This window comes from Mastigoproctus giganteus, chromosome 6 (genome assembly GCF_048544385.1).
Source record: "Mastigoproctus giganteus isolate SK-2022 chromosome 6, ASM4854438v1, whole genome shotgun sequence".
NCBI classification, from domain to species: domain Eukaryota; kingdom Metazoa; phylum Arthropoda; class Arachnida; order Uropygi; family Thelyphonidae; genus Mastigoproctus; species Mastigoproctus giganteus.
Genome location: NC_143580.1, coordinates 141,042,107 through 141,069,659, shown reverse-complemented (window position 1 = coordinate 141,069,659; position 27,553 = coordinate 141,042,107). Strand labels below are relative to the sequence as shown.

At 37.1% G+C, this 27,553-nt stretch overlaps 1 protein-coding gene across 1 annotated transcript in view; it reads left to right on the top strand.

Annotated features, from left to right (window-relative positions):
* BBS1 (Bardet-Biedl syndrome 1) overlaps positions 1-27,553 on the top strand; it is a 235,284-nt gene that overhangs the window by 30,177 nt on the left and 177,554 nt on the right. The window contains exons 4-5 of the mRNA XM_090375359.1: positions 17,853-17,977; positions 23,134-23,180. Coding sequence (XP_090231485.1) covers positions 17,853-17,977; positions 23,134-23,180 — 172 coding nt within the window. The remainder of the gene's footprint in view (positions 1-17,852; positions 17,978-23,133; positions 23,181-27,553) is intronic.

Genomic DNA, 27,553 nt, shown 5'->3' with positions numbered 1-27,553 from the left:
GTCAGCAAAACATTTTTTAAATGATTCTCCTTTCATTCCTTTGTATCTCAATTGCTGCAGTGAGAGTATCTTTTACTTTCACTGTAGCAGTGGAAGTGAAAGACTGAAGATACAAAGATTTCAAACACTTTTGAAAGACAACCCACGACAACTCTTAGATTTCTGGAACTGTTCCATCAGATTACTCAAAATATTTAGTTTTCATCCAATGTGCAAATGAGTCAGCCTCAGTTTTTAAAAGATTTCCATCTACTATAATGTTCTTTGCACACATCATCATCATTAGCCATTCCAAGAGTGCCTTTTCAAGATACAGATACTTAGCCTTTCGTGCTCTGATCTTCTATAAGCTTTCAAACTTTTTTTTTTTTTTTTTTGATTTTTCAGATTAGTGAACATTGTACCCTTAGGAATGTTGGACTGTTTAGCAGTGTCAGTTTTAGAATGCACGCCATTATCTACAGATTGTAAAATTTTACAATATTTTAATTTTTAAAATTTTCTGGTAATTTTTTAAGATCATATACTCTTAATTTTGTCTACATTTGACCGAGCTACCTGTTTCATAAGTAACTTTACTAATATCAATATACTTACATTCTGTACATACTATAATGAAATGAATGCCTATTTGAAGTTAATTCTGTTATGCCAACGAGTGTGAGAAATTGCCAGTGACTTTCAATTCATTGCTTCAGTAAATTACTGTTCTTTCATTTTGTCGGTGCCTCCATAGCCAGGTGGGCAGGAGCAGCAGTGTGTAGCACACGATTAGACCGGGGTTCGAGCCCATGACCACCAAATAGAGAGGATGCAGAAAGGTCAGGGAATGACCACTGCATATCCTCAGAGCAATATGGCCTTAGTTGCTAAAGCTCCTAAAAACCAAATAACAAACAACATAACTTTCATTTTGAAATGCAAATACTGTAATAAAAAAAGTAAAAAAAAAGCAAATTAAAGTAGGGAAAATTTTTGGATCGTTATAAGAATTTGTTCATCTTTCAAGGTCGTTACGATGAATGTAAAATAGAAGTCATGGGAAAGCAACTGGAACCTACTGCATAGGTTGTTATAACATGCTGGAATTAAAAAGAGGGTCACTATAAAGAGCTTCAGCTGTAAATACATAAGGCATAGATATTAGTGTTAACTTCCTACTCCCTTCCAATTACAAATATGCTGTAACCTCAATTATCTAATATGAGTAGGATCGAGACTGCTTTGGATAATAGAACTCTCTAGAAAACAAACTTTTCTTGCTTTTTTGTATTGGTGACTGGATTTTTATTACTCTCCAGTATTTATTATGCACAGCAATTACAATAAAAATTACATGCATACAGATTAATTTTAAAAGTTTTTTATTAAACAGAATTCAGTAGAGTGGTATGTGTAAAGTATACAGTGTATAATAGTATGTATTAAATTAATAAATTTACAGTTTTTCTCTTTCTTACAACGTTTAGCAAAATTCTTTAAAAAACTTAGTTCTGAATAGTGTAGTTGATATCTGTTGTGGTTTTTTACTTTTTTAAAAAACTTAATTTAATTTAACAATAATATTTATCAACAACATTTTTGTTACTAAATACTAGTGTTCCAATATTAATGTTCTAGTTGTTTGTATTTTTCATATCAAGTTCTTCAGATGAATACATTATTATTAGCATACACCCTGTCACCTAAATGATTCATGATTTTGCATCCTTTTCACATTTTGTATCATACTGTCCTCCTCTTTTTTAATATCTACTTGACTACATATTTGTAGAAGAATTAGAAATTTACCTCAATATGATATGTAGAATACTTCTGTATGATACTCTCCAGAAATTAAAATGAATGAAAGATTAATGCAAAATGAATTACATATTAGTGTTAACTTCCTACTCCCTACAGTAAAAAATGAATTGAACACAATTCAAAAATTAACTAAATCATACATGCACACAAAAGACCAAGAATCAGAGATTAGGTTATGGATGACACACATTAATAGAATTCTCGTGTAATTTAATTTTACGGTTTCTGTAATTAATAGTCTCATATAATTACGTTGGACACTATAAGTATTTTGGCCTTGTTAAATTAAAATGTATGTTTTTTGTTAATGACATGGAGGACAAATTCTGATGCTGCTGCATGAGATGCACGAACCGAGGACATGTGCTGTTTTACACAGAGGAAATCGCATGGAACCTTGGTAAGACGAGTTGCAATCACTACAAGAAATGTATACCGTCGTTTATTTGTGTTGCAAAAGAGGAAAGGACTGAGCTTGTAATTTCGGTATTGGTCTGGCCACAATCTTAAATTTGGTATCGTTAAAGAACCTGTTAAGCTGTTTGTGCCACTGTTCAGCGTATGGGACAGAAAATAAAGTATTTTTTGATGTTACTGTTGTTGGTTGGTGTAGTGTTTTGTATCCTATACTTAGGTTGTATCCCAATTCGGTTTATTATAGCAAGGGGGTAACCCCTGTTTAAGAATCTGCTGGTTAATATCTGTATTTCTGAGTCTAAAGCAGATTCCATCATTGAATATTTATATTCCTAAAAAGGGTGACAAATCCCTCCCATCCAATTATCGTCCCATTGCAATTACTTCTACTCTTTCTAAAGTAATGGAGAAATCAATTAACCGCCAACTCTTAAACTACCTAGAAACCTTCGGTCTGATCAACGATCGCCAGTATGGATTCCGTCAGTGTCGATCCAGTGGTGATATTCTGGCTTATGTTACCCATTTATGGACTAACTCAATGGAAAGGTTCGGTGAAACACAAGTAGTTGCACTTGACATCTCAAAGGCTTTTGATCGTGTTTGGCATAAAAGTCTTCTAAACAAGCTTCTATCTTATGGTTTGCCAACTGTTTTTAGTAATTGGTTATCCAGTTTTCTCTCTGATTGCTCACTGAGTGTGATGGTAGATGGCTCTCTGTCTTCTAACTTCTCCACTAATGCCGGTGTCCCCCCAAGGTTCAGTTCCTTCCCCCACTCTTTTTCTTTTGTATATTAAGGACCTTCTTCCATTGACTGGAAATCCTATCCATAGTTTTGCCGATGATAGCACATTGCATTCCACTTTCCATTTTGAGAAACCTTGTCCTGCTCAATCAGCTTCAACTTCTCTAAAATCTGCTACCAATTCCCTAAATGCCGATCTTCAGGTAATTCTCCAGTGGGGCAAAGACAACTTAGTTGATTTCAACCCTTCTAAAACTCAGTCTTGTCTTATATCTCGCAAAAAGGATTCTTCTGCTCCTATGCTTATCTTTAGTGACACTCCAATTTCTAGGCAAAATGATGAAAGAGAAAACTTCGTTTTCTCTTTCGCTCTCGGCGTTACTTTTCTTCCAAACAGCTGCTCACTCTGTATAAATCGCAAATCCGCCCTGCCATGGAATATTGTTCCCGCATCTGGGGTGGTGTCCCCAAAACCTCTCTCAGGCTTCTTGATTCCATTCAGAAGAGGGCGGTTAGGTTAATTAATGACTCATCTCTAACAGAGTCTCTGCACTCTCTGTCTCATAGACGTACTGTTTCTGCTGCATTCCTCTTCTACAGATACTTCCATGGGCACTGTTCTTCTGAATTAGCTTCTATAATTCCTGCTCTCTCTTTCAAAACAGTCTGAACACGTGCCGCCACCAGCCAACATCCATTTACTGTCCAACTTCAAACTCACAGAACCAACTTTTCATCTTCCTTCGTTTATCCATTCAACTGCCGTTTTCTGGAACAACCTTCCTTCATATGTATTTCCTGAAAATTAGTCTACAGAAGTTTAAGTCCAATGTTAACAAATATCTTCTTTCATCTTCTCAACCTCCAACCCAAGCACGGTACTAAGTACTATAGGTTCTAACACCTCTCGTGTTTGGGGTTTACATAAAAAAAAAAAAAAGGCATTTGAGAAACTGATTATTCTTCTACAATTATTGATACCACTGTAGAACATATTGAGCACCATAGCTCTGTAATATACTATCAAATTGACTGCATATGTAGGCAACATTTTTATGCAATGTTTTTGCAACATTTTGGGTTACTGTTTTGCAGTGTTTTGTGCTTTGTTCTGTTATTATTAATTTAATAAATAAATAAATTAATTAATGTTTTTTTGTGTAGAACAGTGAAATATTTTAAAAAATACCTAAAAGGCAAAGTAAAAAATTGTTAAAATATTAAAAAATTTATTTTTATAAAGAGGCACTTTACCAACAACAAGAAAAAATTCGTATGTCTATTTACCCGATTTTCATGAACATTGCAAAATGATTACTTCAAAGCAATAATTTGTAATTATCAAGCATCTATCCCAGGCGAGTGATCAGATGTTCAGCCAGATGCCAGTCCAGCCATTTACCGAGATACATGTGGCAGTAATTATAACAATTCCACCTGTAAATCCAGTGATGATATAAATAGATGCTCCACCAGGAAATCTGGCATTAAAGCTGTTGTAAATAACATGCAACAAAGCTTTAACTCCATGAGGATTTCCGGTGTTGAGAAAGAGAATGTTGCTAATATTATCAACAACGTATCAACTCTGTGGTACTACACTGACAGTGGTAGAGAATGAAAGGGACCTGGGGGTGGTTGTGCAGGCAGATATGAAGGTTTCTGAGCAGTGCAGACGGGCTGCAAGAGTAGCTCATGGTGTATTGTCAATGATATATAGGAATTTTTCTAGCATAGATAAGGAGGTGATTATTCCCTTGTATAAGGCAATGGTCAGGCCACACCTAAAGTACTGTATACAGGTCTTGAGGCCTCATTTCAAGAAGGATGTAGAGCTGCTGGAACGAGTACAGACAAGGGCAACAAGATTAGTGAATGGAACAAAGGGGTGCTCTTACGAAGAAAGGCTTAAGTTTTGCAAATTACAGTGTCTGGAGACTAGGCACCAGCGAGGTGATCTGATAGAGGTGTATGAAGCCTTGAATGGTTTGAGCATGCTCAATGCTGATGGGATTCTTCCTCTCGCTCAGAATAATCACCTGAGAGGGCATAAATTTGCCCTCTCAGGTGATTATTCTGAATAGACATGCGGAAATTTGCCTTTGGCCAGCGGGTGGTTGGTTGGTGGAACAGACTTCCATCCCTTGTCGTGGAAGTTGATAGCCTAAATAAGTTTAAGGCTCAGCTGGACAGGTATTTTGAACGAACAGAGGGGTGAAGTGGAAGTGGTTTTTTTTTTTTTTTTTTTTGGCTGATGCTGCATAAGCTTGCTTTCTTGCATCAAATGCCTCTACTAATGCTAATGCTAATTTCTTAATCACAATTCTTAATTCTGTTCACTTCACTTGATCAATTCAAACATTAGCTATAGCTAAAGCATTTAGTTGATTTCTACAGGTAAATGATTAATTGTTACATGATGCGTTCACCTTATTTAGATCATATGATTCGCTGTGAGTTTGCTATGTGTTTGAGCCTGTATATAAAAAGCATAATACTGCAGTATATGACCATGATGGTAATGGAGATGTTTATGAAGATATTAATGACATTGATGTCAGGAGAAATAATGGGACTATATAGATAATTGATAATGAGACGAGAATGAGGAAAAGACCTTGTGTAGCTTTTATAAGAAATCTAGTACTCTCAGCTAGATGAGTTTTATAACTTCTTAATTCTCTTCTATCCATTTGACAATGAAAATATATCAAGATGGTTTTGAATCATTTGAAGCCAAGAAAGATATTCTTAAAAGAAATAGTTTGTTTGTTGGCATAGTAGAATTAGACAATGCTTTAACTAATGCCATTAACTATTTGAATATTATAATGGAAGATGATGATGAGATAGATTTACTTGTCAAACACTTTGAGGTCACAGAAAAACCAGGCATATAATGTAAGAATGGATGATGAAGCATATAAAAATGTTAAGAAAATACCAATTTGGTCAAAAAGAGTTATTAAATAGATATCTGCTCATATAAGAGATGAGAGAGAAAATGAAAACCAAGAACCTCTTAGACCCTTTATTACAGGCAGAGCTGGAACAGGTAAAACATTTACTTTGAAATTGATCAGAGAAATGGTGCAATGAAGTTACCTCTACTCTAATTCAGATGCCATATTTGATAAGGTTGCTGCACTTACAGGAGTCACAACTTTGTTAGTCAATGGTCAGATGCTCCATTCCCTCTTAAAGTTGCCAATTGAAAAAGTTAACAGATCTGCAGGTTTTGCTGCCTTGTTTGGTGAGTTTCTTGGAAACTGAAAACAAGATAGAACTCAGTTAAATTCATTATCATAGATGGTATGGTTTCATACAAAATATTGACACAAATAGATATGACATAGTATTGACACAAATAGATTGAAGTAACTTAAAAATTCTAATGAGTTATTTGGAGGTTTGAATGTATTACTTTTTGGTGATTTGCTTCAATTCCCTCCAGTGTCGATCAGGTAGGTAGCCATTTCCTTCTTTTTAATGAGTGTTATGTCTGGTCTGTTGTGTGGAATCTTCTTGTCTGTCATTATGGCATGGTCCCAGTATAGTCTGTGAGTAGAGGTCTCTAGTACAGCTTGAGGCTCTTACTTGTAATATGGTAAACTTACTTTGATCAGCTGGTATTTTTGCACTAGCTTCTGATGTGTGATTATAATCTGTCTGGGTGATCAATCTACATCCTGCTGTGATGTGCTTTATTGTTTCTGGGGCCAGATGGCATTGTTGACATGTGTCATCTGTTATTCCGGGGTACTTAGCAATGTATTTTCTGTAGTTTCTAGTGTTGATTACTTGTAAATCCTTTGATCTCATGGAAGAGCCTTCCACTCATGAGCTAAGCATTGGAAGTGATCTTATCTAGGTAGTCTTGATGGAGGTCACTGTAGTGTCTGCATGGAGTATCTTCTTTGCCCATATTTGTCTTTATTTCTTCTGTCTGTGTCAGTGTGGTCTCCTTGTTCAGGTTGTGTGCCATTTGTCTATCTTATGGCTTGGTAGATTGACACTGTTTTCCTGGAAATAATTGTGTAGGTTCTTAATTGCCTTCTACTCCTGTTCAATGAGGACAGTCAATTCTATCCCTCCTCCTGTATGAGCTTTGGTCAATCTCTCGATGGCCAACTTCAGATGGTGTTGGCTCTTGGTCATCATTATCCTGGTAAATCACATAATCTCCTCCAGTTTGGTGTTGTTCCAATTTATGATCCTGAAGGAGAATGTTATCATTAGCATTAGTAGAGTCACATGAAAAAAAAAAAGCTTATACAGCATTAACCAAATTAAAAAAAAAATCCTTTCCATTTCACTGATCTATTCATTCCAAATGTTTGTCTAGTTCTGCCTCCATTTATTTAAGCTGTCAACTTCCACAACAACAGATGGAAGTTTGTTCCAGTAATCAACTATCCACTGGCAAAAGGCAAACTTCTGCGCACCTATTCTATAACTGTCTTTCTTCAGTTTGAATCTATGTCCTCTCAGGTTTGTAGTCTGAGCAAGAGGAAGAATTCCATCAGCATTGATGGATTCAAGCCCTTATAACCTCTATCCAGTTATATTAAAGGAGGCAGCAAAGGAAGTAAGCAAACCCCTAGCCATAATTATGAGAGCTTTTTTGGACTCAGGGGAGGTACCCATAGACTGGAGATGTGCAAATGTAACCCCAATTCACAAAGGAGGATCAAAGGCTGAAACAAGTAATTATAGACCTGTTAGTTTAACTTCTGTTCCAGGTAAGTTAATGGAGGCACTGGTTAAAGAAGCACTGCAGGATCATCTAGACAAGAATTCAGTTATAGCTCAGACGCAGCATGGTTTTGTTAAGGGCAGGTCTTGCCTGACCAATTTGATTGGATACTATGATGTAGTCACAAAAGAACTGGATGCAGGGAATAACTTTGATATTATATATTTGGATCTTAGAAAGGCTTTTGATACTGTTGCACATGGAAGACTGCTGCACAAATTGGAGCAGTGTGGCATTGGAGGCAAATTGCTGCTATGGATAAGGGGATGGTTGAGTGGCAGAAGACAGAGAGTGGTAATCAATGGACACTGCTCAACGTGGACTAATGTTATTAGTGGAGTTCCTCAGGGTTCAGTGTTGGGTCCGTTGTTGTTTTCGGTGTTTATGAATGATATTGATGATGGGATATCAAGTTTAATGTCCAAGTTTGCAGATGATACAAAGGTTGGCAGGGTTGTTAAGGACACTACTGACGCTATTCTGCTGCAACAGGATCTGGAAAGGTTGAACAGATGGGCTGAGAGGTGGCAAATGAAGTTTAACATTGACAAATGTAAAGTACTACATATGGGAAACAGTAACCCCAGAGCAATGTATCAACTCTGCGGTACTATACTGACAGTGGTGGAGAATGAAAAGGACCTGTGGGTAATTGTGCAGGCAGATATGAAGTTCTCTGAGCAGTGCAGACGAGCTGCAAGAGTAGCTCATGGTGTCTTGTCAATGATATACAGGAATTTTTCTAGCAGGGACAAGGAGGTGATTATTCCCTTGTATAAGGCAATGGTTAGGCCACATCTTGAGTACTGTATACAGGTCTGGAGGCCTCATTTCAAGAAGGATGTAGAGCTGCTGGAACGGGTACAGAGAAGGGCAACAAGATTAGTGAATGGAACAAAGGGTTGCTCTTACGAAGAAAGGCTTAAGTTTTGCAAATTACAGAGTCTGGAGACTAGGCACCGGCGAGGTGATCTGATAGAGGTGTATAAGGCTTTGAATGGTTTGAGCATGCTCAATGCCAATGGGATTCTTCATCTTGCTCAGAATAATCGCCTCAGAGGGCATAAATTCAAATTGAGGAAGGACGGATGTCGGATAGATGTGCGGAAATTTGCCTTTGGCCAGCGGATGGTTGGTTGGTGGAACCGACTTCCATCACTTGTTGTTGAAGTTGATAGCCTAAACAAATTTAAGGCTCAACTGGACAGGTATTTCGAACGAACGGAGGGGTGAAATGGGAGTAGGTTTTTTTTTTTTTTTTTTTTGGCTGATGCTGAATAAGCTTGCTTTCTTGCATCATATGCCTCTACTAATGCTAATGCTAAACCTCAATCAGATGACCTCACAAGTGCCTAGTCTCCAGAAGTTGCAATTTGCAGAACTTAAGCCTTTCTTCGTAAAAGCACCCTTGGCATCCCTTCACCAGTCTTGTTGCCCTTCTCTGTACTCGTTGTAGCAACTCTACATCCTTATTAAAATGAGACTTCCAGACTTGTATGCAGTACTCAAGGTGTGACCTGACCATTGCCTTATACAAGGGGATAATCACCTCCTTATCCCTGCTCACAAAATTCTTGTATATCATTGACAAGACCCCATGACCTACTCTGGCAGCCTGGGTGCACTGTTCAGAAAATTTCATATCTGACTACACAGTTACCCCCCCAGGTCTCTTTCCTTCTCCACTACCCTGAGTGTAGCACCATATAATTGGTACATTTCTTTGGGGTTACAGCTACCCATATACATTACTTTGCAGTCATCAATGTTAAACTTCAGTTGCCACTTCTCAGGCCATCTACCCAACTTTTCCAGATCCTGTTGCAGCAGCATACTGTCATTACTGTTATTAACAAGCCTGGCAACCTTGTTAATAACATTAATCTGTTATTAACCTGTATCATCTGAAAACTTTGACATTAAGCTTGATATATCTTTATCAATACCATTGATAAATATACAAAACAGAAGAGCAGTGTCCATTCATTACCACTCTCTGTCTTCTCCCATTCAACCATCCTTTTATCCATTGTAGCAACTTTCCCTTAATGCCATACTACTCCAATTTGTACAGTAGTCTTCCCTGTGCAACAGTATCAATAGCTTTCCTGAAATCCAAATATCTGACGGCACCTCCGTAGCCAGGTGGGCAGGAGCAGCAGTGCATAGCACACGCTTCTTGATTAGACTGGGGTTCGAGCCCATGACCACCAAATACGGAGGATGCGGAAAGGTTCGGGGAATGACCACCAAATACGGAGGATGCGGAAAGGTTCGGGGAATGACCACCGCATATCCCTGGCGCAATTTGGCCTTAGTTGCTAATGCTCCTAAATAACAAACAAACAAACCAAATATATGATATCAAAATTATTGTTTGCATCCGGTTCCTTCGTGACCACATCATAGTATCCAATCAAATTGGTCAGACAAGACTTCCCCTTGACAAACCCACACTGCTGCTGCTGCTGTGTCTGAATTATTATTGCTGTCTTGGCTAGATGATCTTGCAGTGCTTCTTTAACCAGTGACTCCATTATTTTCCCTGGACCAGAAGTCAAACTAACAGGTCTGTAATTACTCGTGTCACCCTCTAATCCCCCTTTTTGAATTGGAGATACATTTCCACATCTCCAGTCCATGGGGACTTCCCCCAAGTTCAAGGATGCTCTCATAATTAGGGCTAAGGGTTTGCTTACTTCCTTTGCCTCCTCCTTTAATATAACTTGATAGATCCCATCTACCCCAGGTGCCTTTCTTATGTTTAACTTCAATAATTTCTCCTCCACTTTAATCTCAGTTATTGCAAAATAATTTAATCCCCTGTTAGAGTGTGATAAACATCTGACCCTCTCCTCCTTGAATAACTGCTCATGTGTGAATATAGATGCAAGATACTCATTTAGTTCGGCAGTTATCTGAGAATGATCATCTACAGTAAAACCATTGATATCAAGTGGACCAATCTGATTCATCTCCTTCCTTTTAGAGTTTATATAATAAGTCAAGAAGTCTTTTCTGTTTTTCTTTGCATCCTTTGTCAAAGATTTAATCTGCCTTCGCTTGCCTAACCTCCTTCGTTACTTGATTACAGACTAGGTTGTGTCTACCATAGGCTTCTGTGTCGTCTGACAATTTATGCTCATCTCATGCATTTTTCTTCTCTGCCACAAGTCTCATTAGTTCCTCTGACATCCATTTGTACCTCAACCTTGAACAGTATTTCTTAGTTGGAACAAAAAAAAATCTAGTAACTTTCAAAATTACATCCTTGAATCTTGACTGCTTCCCATTTAGAATTTGCTGTTGTTTGGTAACATCATCAGTTTGTCCCACTGCATAGAAACTAAAAAATGTGACTACCGTAGTCGCCTTTATGAAAGAAAAACCTTTCCCTTTACCCCTGATGGTAGTTACATCTTTAAGTAGATCCCACATCAGTACACTGTGATCACTGCCACTTAGTGGTCCCTTTATCTGTAACTTCTTAATGCATGAATAATCACTGCTGATAATCAGATCAAGAGTGTTACTCCCTCTTGTTGCCTCTCTAACAAATTGCTGTAGAAAACAATCATCCAATAAATCCACAAAAGCTTTGCTAGTGCGAGTGACCAACTCACAAGTTCCAGTCTATATCTGGGAAGTTAAAATCCTCCGTTATAAGACACTCTGATATACTGCCCACTCTATTTCTGTGTATAATTGTTTATTGTACTCAAAAGAATCATTAGGCCTATAACATATCCCTACTCTTAATTTTGATCTCCCAGTGCTTATGTCACACCATACTGACTTGACACTGCACTGTCCAGCGATGTCGACTGGTTTCACTTCCTTGGATTTTATGTGTTTCTTAACTAATAGCATAACCCCCTCCTCCCTTCCTATCCTGTCTATCCTTTCTGTACACATTGTACTACCCAAATTCCAATTGTGCATCCCTTATATCTGAGTGGCCCTATGTCTCTGATATCCGAACAATATCTGCCTTGGATGTCTTAACCAGCACTTCAAATTCATCAAATTTATTTACTGTAGTCCTAGCATTGGTGTATATGGAAGTATACATTCTATTGTTGGCATTCGTGGTGAGCAGACGTGCCTATTACAGCTCTTCATAGGAACATTAAAGAAGCATAGATAAGAGGGGATGAAAGCAGGATTAGTAAAGTGAGCAGGATTTCAAAGGTTTTTTTAGTATATTGTAAAGTTTATTTTAATAAGTTTTTTTCCCCGTAATAGTTGGATTTATTTTTTTATATTATAAATATAATTTTTTGAAAGTTTGTTTTATTAATAATTAGTAAATTTCAAGATCTGCCTTGAACACTTCATCAGAGGGTAACATGACTCATATGGTAATAGCCTATGGTGATTTCCAGCTGAGTCATGATTTTATCTTTTGCAGAACCTGTGGCATGTATTTCAAGGTTGACCTAGTTAATTATCCTAGCTCACTTGGAGATTATTTTCTTTGTCACCATTGTAAGGAGTGCACCGACCTTAAGTTACAATTTGTTGCATTTCTAGAACAATTTGAGTCACTGAAAAAACAGGTGCTTGCTCTCAAGAATAATGTAACTGGGAGCTCGTCAGGGACTCAAGACTCCAGCACCCTACCAAGTGTAAATTACTCTGGTTCAAAAGGACTTAGTTCTGTTGGGAGACTCCATTGTCAGGGAAATAGGAAATATTTTTTATAATAAGGATAAGTGGACTAGAACCAGGGTATGTCTGCCAGAAGCAACTATTAATGATGTCACCAACAGACTGTCAGATTTTAAGTGGGGAAAAGAGAATATTATTATTCACGTGGAAACTTATGACATTATGCATACACGATCTGATGATTTGTTAGACCATGCTGAAGAAATGTCACGAGTTAGGTCACAACATCTGTGTGTCTGCAATTCTGCCCAGGTACGATAGGAGGGATTATATGCTGAAAGCCTTGTGAATTAACTTAAGATCTGAAGGACTCTGCAAGGCTTTTGGGGAAAAATTTCTATCAGCTTGGCCTGCACTTGTAGGTAGAAGGAATCTGTTTTGTAGACAGGATACCTTTAAACAAAAGTGGTGAAAAAGTTTTTGCCGGTGTTATTGAGGATACCTTAAAGTTTCAGGGAAACTGCTAGTGTGAGGGGACAAAGATAATATAGATACATGTTTATCTGATAGTATTGGTCAAATTAGCTCTTGCATGTACCTCAAGAGTATTTGTTTGTTATTGCAACAGAACATTGTAGGAAGATGTTCTGAAGGCAAAAGCGTTTCAAATGAGCAGGTAGCAAATGCCAGGGAAGTGAGCTTAAATAACTCTAAGGGGTGTGTCAGGGTAGTACAATTTATTTTAAATTTAAAACCCACTGTGTGCAGCTTCCGGGGCAAAGGTTGCACACAGTGGTGTCTCAGGTTAAAGACCCCGTAACCCGGGATTCCACCAGTAGTGTAATTTATGAGATTAAGTGCCCAGATTGTGAGGATTGTTATGTGGGGGAGACAGGGCAACGTCTAAAAGACTGTCTGGGGAGAACATTTGACTGCCATTAAGACTGCGAACTATGCTAGGTCTGCTGTGGCAGAACATTTTTGGGAGAAGCAGCATCGAATCTCCCCTGAGGATGCGGTCATTACTGACTGTGCGCATGGGTTCTGGGAATGCAAGTGGCTCGAGAGCTTGCGAATTGGTTCATCCTGTCATACTATTAACAGGGATAGGGGTGTGCGATTACACCCCCCTCTTTGAGGCGATTGTCTCAGACGCAATGATCTCCTGGGTCACTTCCGTTTCCGGTGCACCAATAGAGAATACTGACGATGTTCCTGGTGAGTCACATGAGTGCCATGGGTCTATTACTTAAGGATGTGTCATTGTAGCAACAGTACACTTGAGAAAGGAGACAGCTGTCTCCGAAAGCTTTGGATTTCCGGTATTTTAACTTATTTTAACGATTTTAGCATTGTTAATTTTTAATTGTTTTAACCGATTTTATTTCTTTTAGTACTTATTGTAATAGTCCAGTTTACTGTATCGTCTTACTTTATTTTATTTTATTAAATATTTAATTACTTGGCTGGTGTTTGAGTATTAATTTTCTTGAATGTAATCAGTAGCATAGAAAATAGTAGTGTTTTAAATGTAAAAAAATAAGTATTTTGAAGGTTTTAATCACTTTTTGGACATATATCTTTTGTATTTATCTAAGGAAATAACTAATTTAGCATTGTGATCATTACGGTATAGTGTAACTTGATAACGTATATCTCGAATTTGATAGCTAAGATATAACGTAAAAATATACAGCCACTCCCTGATTAACATAAGGGTCGTGTTCTGCAGAACTCTATGTAAATCAGAATTTCCCCCATGCTTGTGCAGCACTTGCAACTGTGCTTGCTGAATTGATTGAATCAAAAAAGAAATGTTTGACAAACATGTAAATAGAATTATTTATTGTATTTATTGAACTTTTTATCTCATGTGCAGGAAAAATTTCAAAAGTGTTCAATTTAAAAAAAATTTCAAAATTATTAGATTACAAAGAAAGATAGGAGACAGACATAATGTCAATAAGTTTTACTTCTTGAGCATCGTTGCTGGAATCGATGTCTTCAGCTGATAAGTATGTGCTGCAGAGGTTGAGGGCTGTGGAGATTTAGAAGGGGTCGGCCGCTCAATCTTACGAAAGAACATATTAATGGGTGACTGGATGGTGGCTTTTTTCTTTTCATCGTAGATTTCTTTGTAGCAAGCAAGCAAGCATATCATTCACCCCTCTGTTAACTTTTAAGAATCGTTCGCTGTCAGGATCCATTTTCTCGAACCTTGCCATTATCTCTCTGGTGATGAAGCGTCTTGGCTCCTGGATTGGTTCATCTCGAGCTTTGTTAGAATTTTCTTCTTTTACTCTCGTTGCCTGCAAGTCAATAAGTTCTTTGTTAGATAATTCCTTCTCTTCTCTTCTTCCTCTATTAACTCCTCTACGTGTTTGGCAACAACCTCCAACTGAAGTAGCTCTGCAACCTTTACAATATTATCTGTAACCTCTTCATATGATTTGTCTTTTCAAACCCTTCAAAGCCTTTTACGTGCCCTTGGCATATTTTCTTCCATGCACCATTTAAACAACTTTTAATAATTTCTGCCCAGGCCTTATTAATGTTTAAGTTGGCGTGGTAAATATTGTAAGATTTCCAAAAGTCTCTTAACGTAAAATTTTTCTCTTTGTCTACTGCAGACAGTGCCTGAGCAAATGTTGTGCTTAAATAGTATGCCTTTAAATTCGAAATAACACCCTAATCCACAGTTTGGATGAGTGATGTCATGTTTGGCAGTAGAAATATGACTCACATTCGAATTGAAATCATCTAGATGCATAGGATATCCAGGAGCATTAATCTTGAAAGGCACATCGTTGTCTTTACAGTATTTTTCAACCTCGAAAATGAAGCAACATTTAAAGCAATCCTCAAAGAGAGAGATATTGTTATCCATGATCTCTGGATCGATCGGAAATGCACGGGTAGGGTGGCATTATTGATGCCCTTAAATGCACAGATTTTTCCAGAATAGGACCCAAGCAGTTATATTAATCTGTAATCTCCCGCTGCATTAGCCCCAAGTAAGAGCGTGGCCCTATCTTTTGAAGCTTTGAAACCTGGCATTGTCTTTTCCTCTTTGACAATGTATGTCCGATCTAGCATTTTTTCCAATACAGAGCAGTCTCATCAACGTTAAAAATTTGCTGCGTTGAATCAATAATTTTTTCCAACACATCACAAAATTTCTCTGCAGCTGCAGAATCGGCACTGGTGACTTCACCGCATACTTTAATGTTTTGGAAAACGGCGCAATGCTTGAACCTATTAAACCACCCGTTGCTTGCCACAAACTTGGCTTGGGATTTTCTGTACTTATCCTTAATATCTTCATAAATACTTTTTGCTTTTATTTGAATGGCCGTTGGTCTCAGGGGCACTTTCTTCTGAATTTGATTTTCAATCCATATTATTAATTTTTAATAATATGGATTGAAAATCCTATTAATTAATTAATTAATTTTAATGCATATTATTAATTATTAATTTTATCATTCTTTGATATAGCACCTGAACACTGTTGATCTTAAGTGCGTTGATCCTTTGACATGTTCTTTTATATGCGCATTGCCCTTTAAAATAGTATTCACTGTCGACGCAGCGAGACCTAATTCCATGCAGTAGATGACAAACTTTGTTCTGCTTCATATTTCTTAATTAATCATCTTCATTTCTAAATGAATCATATTTCTTTTCTTAGCACTGCCCACTTTCTGTTGTCCCTTTCCCTTCATCATTGTAATACATAAATAGCAATGAAGAGAAGGTTCTGAAAATTTGTTTTTTTTTATGATTGAAGATTTCAGTGAAGGAGAAATCATTTCACCATAATAACGTAGAAACCCACAGAATTCCAGTTATCGGTATTATCGCAAATGCAATAAGAATCAAGTGTACTACCCATTTATAATAGATTGCATTAACAGGAAAGCCCAATAAACTGGAAAGTGCAAATTGTTTTTATTGTTTTATGGTAGTAACCTCCAGAAATGTGTTTTAGATAAATATCACAAAGGCGTTCAAAATTGATTGTTATAACAGAACATATGGTAACGATGAAAGTGTAGTGCAATTTCCATTATAAAAATTACCTTTTAGAGAGATAAATAGATTAGTTATACAGCCAAAATTTCAACTTCCGAGGTCTTGGAATTATTGAAAAAAACAATGTGTTATTGGGTTCACATTACGATATTTTCTCAATACCTTCATTTGTTCGTACAGGTTGCAAAATATGTTTCCATATTTTTTTAAGTTTGCACTGGCCAGCAAAAACTTACGTAAAGTCGACTTTGCATAAGTCAAGTATTACGTAAGTTGGGGAGTTCCTGTATAGTGGAATATGTTTTACTGCATTAGCTTAGTATAGTATTGTATAATTAAGTTTAGTATAGCAAATTAATCAATTAAATTTATTAATCTTATTAATTTTCATTGTTATTTAATTAAACCGTATTTAAATGGAAATCATTCCTAGAGCAGTAAAGCAATGTGCACAGGATAGTAAGAGTGCTGTGGCTCGATGTAAGCAGTGTGAAGAAGTTAGGCACCAACTCAGCATTGTTATGGACCTTTATGAGAGCTTGAAGGACAGGGTAGATGCCCTTGAAGGACTTAAATTGGGGGACCCATCAAGCTCTCAGCTGCTCACATCAATGCCAGAGCTTGCACTTGATCATCAGGCAACACAGTGGCAACCTTCAGGGCAGAATGCTCTGGTCCCACAGGAGCTAGTTATTGTTGGTGACTCTATTGTCAGGGAGATGGGAAATAGATAGTGCAAAAAGGATAGGTGGAATAGGACCAGGGTGTGTCTGCCAGGGACAAATGTTGATGACGTTGTAGTGCAGATATCTTTTAGGGGCACAAAGAGTGATGTTGTTGTACACATTGGCATTAATGACATTAAGAGTAGAAGATCTCTAGACTTACTTAACAAGTACAGGTCAATGTTGAAAAAACATCACGAGTTAGGGTTAAATTTGAAAGTACCTGCAATTCTGGCCAGACATGATAGGAGGGAGTATATGATAAGAATGTTGTCAATCAATTTGGCTTTGGAGAGATTGTGCAAGCCTCATGGGGTAGAAATTTTCTCAGCATTTTTATGTGCTTTGGTCTGCTTGTTAACAGGAGAGATTGTTTCTACAGGGATGGGATACACTTAAATAGAAAGGGTGCAAGAATATTTACTGATGCTATTGAGGCAGTGTTAGGTGGGTTGGAAAACTGCTAGCTCAGGGAGGATTCACAGACTAATAAATTAATGGTAACCACTGCTACCACATCAGAAAGAGCCTAGATTACCTCTAATTCTTTGGTTGCCAATCCATTTAGGAATGATAAATTGTTCAGTATCTTCCTGATATCCCTAGTTAAACCAACACTTGGGCCTACAATTTAAACTTTTTTGAAATATATTTGAGTTGTTCTATATATATATACCGAATAAAATAATCTTTGTTTACATTGTGCAATTATTTTTTGTAATATTAAAAACTTTCTTAATTAATTTCATTTATAGCCATTGCAGTTGCTTCTGGTGCACATATCTATGTGTATAAGAATATGAGACCATTTTACAAGTTTACTTTGCCTGCTTTAGATGTTTGCCAAGCTGAAATGGAAGTTTGGAGTCAAGCAAGAGATGTAAATATTTAATTTATTTTCTTTATATAGAATATAAAGAAAATAAAATTGCTATTATTGTTTGATTATTGCTATATATATATTTTTTTCAGTTTTACGTGCTTTCATTGATCGTCCACTTACCTTGTAGATTATGATTTTCTTTATTGCAGCTGCTGTTAGAAAGAAATATCATCTTTTAATTTTTCATTAAAAGTCTTTTAATTTTTCATTCTTTTAATTTTTCATTAATTTTTCATTGGTTTCCATTATATTTTTTTCATCATTTTTAAATAAAAACACTCTACCCAACTAACTAAAATTAATCTGTCGATATTACAGTTTGCTTTGAATTGGTTATTTATCAAGAATTGCAAATTTAGAAAAGAAGAATTATAGAAAAGCATGAGTGTAGTAGCACACTCTCTTTGACTAGACTGGTGTTCAAGCCCCACTGCTAAATACAGTCATTCTGCCAACCCACCCTGGACCAGTGTGGCAGATTATGGTCCATTTCCCTCAACATGAATTGTTGAGGAGGCTTCCATCCTGCAGTGGATTGATAATGCTGCAGATTACTTTACTTTAATTAAAAGATAAGAAGAACCTGTATTTAAGATTTGCAGATCTTGAAAAATTATGTGATAATATACATAAAGAAGCATATAAGATAAAAGAGAATAGTAGAAATTGAATAAATGCAAAAAGAGTGTGAGAACCATGTATTTAGCCAGACCTGCAGTAGTGATAAAGGATACTCCATTTCCTGAAATTCATAATAATACGGAATATACTAGATGTATTAATAGAAGAGTCTGTTTCATAAAACATAGGACATAAACCTTGCATAACATATAGATTTAATCAAGGAATAAGGCTAATAAACATTCAGTCTGTGGGTAGCTTTAGGCACAAGTACGAAAACTATTACTTGGAGCCTTGCATTTTCTATAGACCTCAGTTCTTGTTTTGTTGGATGACTGTTTTCAGCACCATGTTAGAGAGGCAATATTCTTGATCTAGTTATCGGCAGTGATTATTTATGTAATAAGAATGATCAAATAAAAGAACTTTATGTGGCAGTGACCACAGTGTATTTATGTGAGATTTATTCTAAAAAATAACTCTGTCAATGGTAAAGGGAAGGGATTTTGTTTTTGCCAAGGTGATTGGGCTCTGACATTTTTAAACTATTTTCAATTCAACAAACTAATGTTGTTAAAGAGTGTAAATGCCAAATGGGAAGTGTTCAGAGAGGCCGCTAAGTGTTTTATACTAGCTAAGCAATAAATTTTTAAGGTTGAAACCAAAATAGATGTCAGATGAAACATTACGCTTAGTTGCAGAGAAGAAAAATATGAAGGATGATTATTAATTGACAAGGGATACAGAGGCCTACAGTAAGTATAAACTAGTCTGTAATTAAGTTTGGGGATTATACAAGAAGTTGGCTGAAAATTCAAAGAAAAGTAGCAAGGAATATTTTGAATATGTTAACACTAGAAGGAAATGGTTGAATCACATTGGTCTATTGAATATAAATGGAATATAAATATTTTGCCTCTATGTTCACACACAAAGAAGTTTTTAGAGGTAGGGTTAGCTCAAAACATCAAAGGCAGATATTGTGGGGATTTCAGAGACGTGGTGTCACACAGATATAAGGAATGGAGAACTGGAATTTGGGGAGTAAAATGTCTACAGAAGGGATAGACAGGACAGGAAGGGAGGAGGGGTTATGCTATTAGTTAAGAAATACATAAAAGCCAAGGAAGTGAAGCCAGTCGACATTGCTGGACAGAGCAGTGTCGAGTCAATTTGGTGTGACATAAGCATTGGGAGATCAAAATTGAGTCTGCTATAGGCCTAATGACTCTGATGAGTATAATAAGAAATTGTACAGGGAAATAGAGTGGGCCAGTAAATCAGAGAGTCTTATAATGGGGGATTTTAATTTCCCAGATATTGACTGGAATTTGGGAGCTGGTTACTCACGCACTAGCAAGGCTTTTGTGGATTTATTGGATGATTGTTTTCTACATCAGCATGTTTGGGAGGCAACTAGAGGGAGTAATACTCTTGGTTTGATTATCAGTAGTGATTCTTCATGCATTAAGAATCTGCAGGTAAATGTACCACTAGGTGGCAGTAATCACAGTGTGCTGAAGTGGGATTTACTCAAAGAGGTAACTACCATTAAAGGTAAAGGGAAGGGTTATTGCTTTCGTAAAGGCGACTACGATGGTCTGAGACAGTATTTAAATTCTATACAGTGGGACCAACTGATGATGTTACCAACAGCAAATTCAAAATGGGAAGCATTCAAAGAACTTATCTTGGAAGCTACTAGGCTTTACATACCAACTAAGAAATATTGTTCAAGGTTTAGGCCTAAGTGGATGTCAGATGAACTAATGAGACATATGGCAGAGAAGAAAAATGCATGGGATACATACAAATTAACACGTGACACAGAAGCCTATGATAGATACAAGTTGATCTGTAACCAAGTTACAAAGGAGGTTAGGCAAGGGAAGGCAGATTAGGAGAAATCTTTGGCAAGGGATGCAAAGAAAAACAGCAAAGAGTTCTTTACTTATGTAAACTCTAGAAGGAAGGGGATGAATCAGATTGGTCCACTTGATATCGATGGGTCAACTGTTGATGATCCTACTCAGGTAGCTAACAAACTAAATGAATATTTTGCATCAACATTCACACATGAGGAGTTATTCAGCGAGGGGAATGCCAGAGGTGTATTCAACTCTGGCAGTAAGCTAGAGAATCTTGTAATAACTGAGAGTAAAGTGGAGGAGAAATTGTTGAAGATAAATACAAGAAAGGCACCTGGGGTGGATGGGATCTATCCAGTTATATTAAAGGAGGCAGCAAAGGAAGTAATCAAACCCTTAGCCATAATTATGAGAGATTCCTTGGACTCAGTGGAGGTACCCATAGACTGGAGATGTGCAAATATGACCCCAATTCACAAAGGAGGATCAAAGGCTGACACAGTAATTAATTAATAAATAAAGTAATTAATAAAGTAATTATAGACCTGTGAGTTTAACTTCTGTTCCCGGAAAATTAATGGAGGCACTGGTTAAAGAAGCACTGCAGGATCATCTAGACAAGACTTCAGTTATAGCTCAGACACAGCATGGTTTTGTTAAGGGGAAGTCTTGCCTGACCAATTTGATTGGATACTATGATGCAGTCACAAAAGAACTGGATGCACGGAATAACTTTGATATTATATACTTGGATCTTAGAAAGGCTTTTGATACTGTTGCACCTGGAAGACTGCTGCACAAATTGGAGCAGTGTGGCATTGGAGGCAAATTGCTGCTATGGATAAAGGGGTGGTTGAGGGGGAGAAGACAGAGAGTGGTAATCAATGGACGCTGCTCATCATGGACTAATGTTATTAGTGGAGTCCATAAGGGTTAAGTATTGGGTCCATTATTGTTTTCTGTATTTATAAATGATATTGATGATGGTATATCAAGCTTAATGTCCAAGTTTGCAGATGATACGAAGGTTGGCAGGGTTGTCAAGGACACTACTGACACTATGCTACTGCAACAGGATCTGGAAAGGTTGAGCAGATGGGCTGAGAGGTGGCAAATGAAGTTTAACATTGACAAATATAAGGTACTACATATGGGAAACAGCAACCCCAGAGCAACGTATCAACTCTGTGGTACTACACTGACAGTGGTAGAGAATGAAAGGGACCTGGGGGTGGTTGTGCAGGCAGATATGAAGGTTTCTGAGCAGTGCAGAAGGGCTGCAAGAGTAGCTCATGGTGTATTCTCGATGATATATAGGAATTTTTCTAGCAGGGGTAAGGAGGTGATTATTCCCTTGTATAAGGCCACACCTAGAGTACTGTATACAGGTCTGGAAGCCTCATTTCTAGAAGGATGTAGAGATGCTGGAACGAGTACAGAGAAAGGCAACAAGATTGGTGAATGGAATAAAGGGGTGCTCTTACAAAGAAAGGCTTAAGTTTTGCAAATTACAGTGTCTGGAGACTAGGCACCAGCGAGGTGATCTGATAGAGGTATATAAAGCCTTGAATGGTTTGAGCATGCTCAATGCTGATGGGATTCTTCCTCTTGCTCAGAATAATCACCTGAGAGGGCATAAATTCAAATTGAGGAAAGACAGATGTAGGATAGACGTGCGGAAATTTGCCTTTAGCCAGCGGGTGGTTGGTTGGTGGAACAGACTTCCATCCCTTGTCGTGGAAGTTGATAGCCTAAATAAGTTTAAAGCTCAGCTGGACAGGTATTTCGAACGAACAGAGGGGTGAAGTGGAAGTGGTTTTTTTTTTTTTTTTTTTTTTTTTTGGCTGATGCTGCATAAGCTTGCTTTCTTGCATCAAATGCCTCTACTAATGCTAATGCTAATTACAGATACCTTCAAAATCAATCCTAACTGAAACTTTTTTCCCAACATTGGTCTGTACTTGTTAAGTAATTCCTCGGGTGTAGTCTTGACATAGCGAGTTTCCTGCTGAACTGGCTGTGTAATGTGTTTGTGAAATTTTGAAAATTTGTAAAAATGAAAACTTTGTACATAAATTCTTTTAAATATTAATTTGTTCATTTGATTTAATGGCACAGCATTGGAGTAAAATTAATGTAAAAAATCAAAATAATAAAAAAATTATTGATTAGTTCTATTTTTGATGAATTAAGTATCCCAGTATATATTTATTATCATTCAGTTCAGTTCAGGTTAATCAACTTCTAGACCTGAATTCCAGAGAATTTTGGCTTTTGTAATAGAAATTTGAACAAAAATATCTAACTCTTCCTCATCTGATCTTCAGAACTATTTTAATGCTGCCATCTATTAGAAACTATATTTACAAATAAGAAACAGAAGCAAATAGTGTAATATTTTAAGACAGTTCATGCATTAACTGTTTCATTATGTGAAACTTACATGAAATGACCTTGAAAAATGTATATACAGTATACATATATCTGCAGAGAGCCACACTAGGATTGTGTGTGTGTGCGTGCACACTTGTGAAAAGGCATATAAAGACCACCACTAGAAGGATTAATCAGAAATCTCTGATAAATTTACTCTCTGTTATTCTGGGATATCCATTGTACTGTTGGTATTATTGCACTTAATGTCATTTCCATTTTTCTCCATAGGAAAAAATGGATGCTGCAGCCTTAAGAGAAGTTCTTGAAAATATAAGGTAAATGTTTATCACTGTTTTGATGATTACAGAAGTTATAATATTTTCTCTTTTTAGTTTATTATTATTTCATGTTTATTTTAAACTATAATTTGATATTGTTTAAATATGAAACTGAATTTTCCTGAATAGTTAGAGAGTGAGCATCCCTTGATTGGCTTGTTTTTAGATATGACCCACGACATGCTGATTTTTTTTTGTGTGTGGTTATTCGTGCATTTATCAATTTTGATAATAAATTTATATTGCGTTGTTATTTCTGAACAGAGCTGGGTAAGCATAAAAAAATATATATTTTAAATTCAGTCTTCTTGATAATAAATTTGATATTAACTACTGATGAATCTGCTCCCACAGAAACCACATTTCAGTATAGTAAAGTAAATAATTTAAGTATATAATAATTTTTGATATGAAATGCCTTTATAACAGAAAAGCATATAAAAGCCTTGACTGGTACTGAAAATTTAGTTTTAAGTTATGGAAATGACAAATTTAGTGTTAGTAGTGGCAAATGATGCAAGAAACTAAGCTTATACAGCATTAGCCAAAAAAAAAAAAGTTTCCCATTTCACCTATCCATTCCGTCTAACAGTCTGTCTAGCCCTTCCTTGAATTTATTCAAGCTATCTACTTCAACAACATCAGATGGAAGTTTGTTCCAGCAATCAACCACCTTCTGGCTAAAGGCAAATGTCTGTACATCTATTCTAAAACCATGCCCCCTCAATTTGAATTTACGCTCCCTCATGTGCATAGTTTGAGCAAGAGGAAGAATTCCATCAGCATTGGGCATGCTCAATCCATCTAGGGCCTTAAACACCTCAATCAGATCATCTCTCAGGTGCTTAGTCTCCAGATGCTGCAATTTACAGAAGCCTTTCTTTGTAAGAGCATCATCCCTTTGTTCCTCTCACCAATCTCGTTGCCCTTCTCTGTACTAGTTCTATCAGCTGTACATCCTTCCTAAAATGAGGCCTCAAGATCTGTATGCAGTACTCGAGATATGGCATGACCATTGCCTTGTACAATGGAATAATCACCTCCTTATCCCTGCTAGAAAAATTTCTATATATATCATTGACAAAACCCCCATGTGCTGTCCTGGCAGCCTGTCTGAACACTGCTCAGAGAACTCCATACCTGACTACATAATTAAACTCTTATCTTTTTCATTTTCTGCAACTTGAGTGTAGTACCACATGGCATATTAATCTGGAATTATTGGTACCCACGTGTAGTACTTTGCATTTGTCAATGTGAAACCTCAATCGCCATTTCTCAGCACAACTGCCTAATTTTTTTAGATCTTGTTGCAGTAGCATACTGTCATTACTGTCAGTAACCAACCTGACAACCTTCATATCATCTGCAAATTTAGACATTAAGCCTGATATACCTTCATCAATACCATTAATAAATACAGAAAACAACAATGGTCCCAGCACCAAAAACCAGAGGAATTCCACTGATAACATTAGCACACGAAGAGCAGATTAATAACAACTCTGGCCCCTCCATAGCCAGGTGGGCAGGAGCAGCAGTGCGTAGCACGTTTCTTGATTAGACCGGGGTTCGAGCCCGTGACCACCAAATATGGAGGATGCAGAAAGGTCAGGGAATGACCACCGCATATCCAAGGAGCAATATGGTCTTAGTTGCTAATGCTCCTAAAAAAAAAAAAAAAAAATATATATATATATGTATATATATATGTATTTGAAACTATGGACCCCAGTACTCCAGGCCCATTTGTCACTAAAAAAAAAATGTAAACTGCAGCCATTATCAACCCACTGCAGGATGGAAGCCTCCTCAACAATTAATGTTGAGGGGAAAATGGACCATAACCTTCCACGTCGGTCCAGTGTGAGTTGGGAGATTGAACGTATTTAGCAGTCAGGGGCTTGAACCTCGGTCTACTCAAAGAGCGTGTGCTACTGCACTCCCGCTCCTGACCACTCGGCTACAGAGGCCTTAGCAGTAATTTTCCCTTAATGCCACACTGCTCCACACTTGCACCACTATCTTTTATAACAACTTTTCTTTCATAACACTAAATATAATTATTTATCATATATATATATATATATATATATATATATATATATGTACAGTAAACCCCCGCTATTCGCGGGGGTTACGTTCCTGAGAAATGCCGTGAATACCGAAAACGCCAATACTGAGTTATGGCTCCCATAGTAATAAAGGGGTTCCGTTCCAAAGTATGAAATATACAAAAAACTAGTCTAAAATTTTGTCTACGTATGTATGTATGTATTACAAATTTGTATATGTACCTTCATAATATGACTATGCACATAGACGGTACATAGTGAAATGCAAGCATAAGGCATCAAAATGAAAATAAGAAACAATTTAATATTAAATGTAATATTTATTAGAAATTTCAAACAAATCTTTCAAACCAGCGCCTTTGCTAGCTAAAAAACTTATCCTGCCAGTGCTATCGCCAGTTTCGCTAAAGTGTTGATAAAGGAGTTTTGCCTTTTCACGAATGATGAGTGAACTTAATGGAATTTTATTTTGAGTTCGGTCTTCTATCCACAGATTTAAAACTTTTACCATTTTTTCTAATTTAACATCACGAGTTACAGAGCAAATTTTTGAAGCAATTAGCGCGTTTTCACGGACATTACGGCGGATTTTTTCTTCCGATTTCTTGATTGATCGTACCGTTGACTCATTGATTTTATAATGTTTTGCCACTGAGGAGACACTTTCACCATTAGAAATTTTATCTAATAACTCAATTTTATTCGCTAATGTCATTACCTTCTTTGATCTTTTCACATTTCCCTTGTTATTCGTAGCCATATTTTTGTATGGGTTCTACATATTTTTGTAGAACGAACTTGGCCGTAATAAAGTCACTTTCTTCCGTTAACACACTCGAAAAAGTCTGTTTTACACTGCAAACGGTAAATTTATCACTTTTGTAAGCATATCAATTTATAAATTGATAAATTTATTCAATTTATAAGCATATAAATTAAAAGCAAACGACGAAACCTTCCATGACAAGCGCATAACACATACTGAACAAGGATTAGCGAGAAACATCCATGCTCGCGATTTTTGTCATCCCTCTCTCCCCACCCACTGAGTGCTGTTTTGACCGGGAAAGATAATTTTAGCCACGGCCATGTTTTTTATGGTGGAAAATGTTCACGGCACTTTAAAATTCACATTTTTTTAGGTTTCATTTTATGTTAAATCAGCGACCGCAAATAGCGGGGGTTTACTATATATATATATATGTCTATAATTCTTTTTTAGCTGAACCATTAATATATGTGTTATCTGTCTATTTAACCTGTTATGAGTCCATTTAACCTGTGGGGGGGAAGTGTGTGTGTGTGTGTGCTGTTCTATTCAAGGTATCGTACTGAGTGGGATAAGTGTGTGAAAATGGGGAATGTTGTTAGCTATTCTTGCAGGTTAAGCTCAATAAATGTGAATGAATGTCAAGTCACCAGTGTAAACTATGTGGTGACTGAATGAATGTGGTTAATATAAAAAAAACAAAAGTTTGGGTGGCACCTGTGTCCTGACTATTTGTATAATAATCAGTGTAAGAATGATAAATGTATGAGACAATGTTATGTGCTGTTATTCAGTCTGCCCCTAAATACCCTTAAAAAAGTGTGTGATTGTGTAAATGTAAGTATGACTGGTGTGCATTTGGACTGAGTGCATGTAGAGTGTGTTGTTCTAACAGGCCTTCCTAATTTAATTACAGTTCGGGCAACCTAGTAGGAAATCCCCCTGCCTTACTGACATCATGCATCAATAATGGTGTGGGATATACTGACATTGGCTTTAGCTGACCTGGCCAGTGTGGGATTACTTACAGAGAAGCACTGCATGGCCACAGTGCAATTTTATTCCCCATATAGGGTGCCCTGTCCCTATAACTTCCCTTCTTCACCTCCCAAATCAAAATTTTTACCAGGTGGACTCTACTACCACAAATCTTTCTCTGTTCTTAACAGTCTCTTCCCACCAGTGGAGGATGAGTTCCTCCCACAGGGGTACTTCTCCATCCTTTTAACTTCCTGTTTTCAGGTGGAAAGTCTTCCTATCATCCACCTTCTCTATCTTCATCTGTTTCTCCCCTCCTTATCTGTCTAACCCACTGCCTTTTTCACTTTCCAGAGGGTTTTTTTTTTTTTTTTGGTGTCTCCCTGGCAAACTCAAGCATTGCCCAGGGTTTGCCCCTGCCATAGACTTTTCTATTCCCTATTACACCCAGCCTGCCTCCTCTTGGCAAGGAGAGGCGATGTGGGGGCCCACAGCTGGGGCAACAACACTATGCTATGCAAACTGACTCTGAAACTCACGTTATCTCT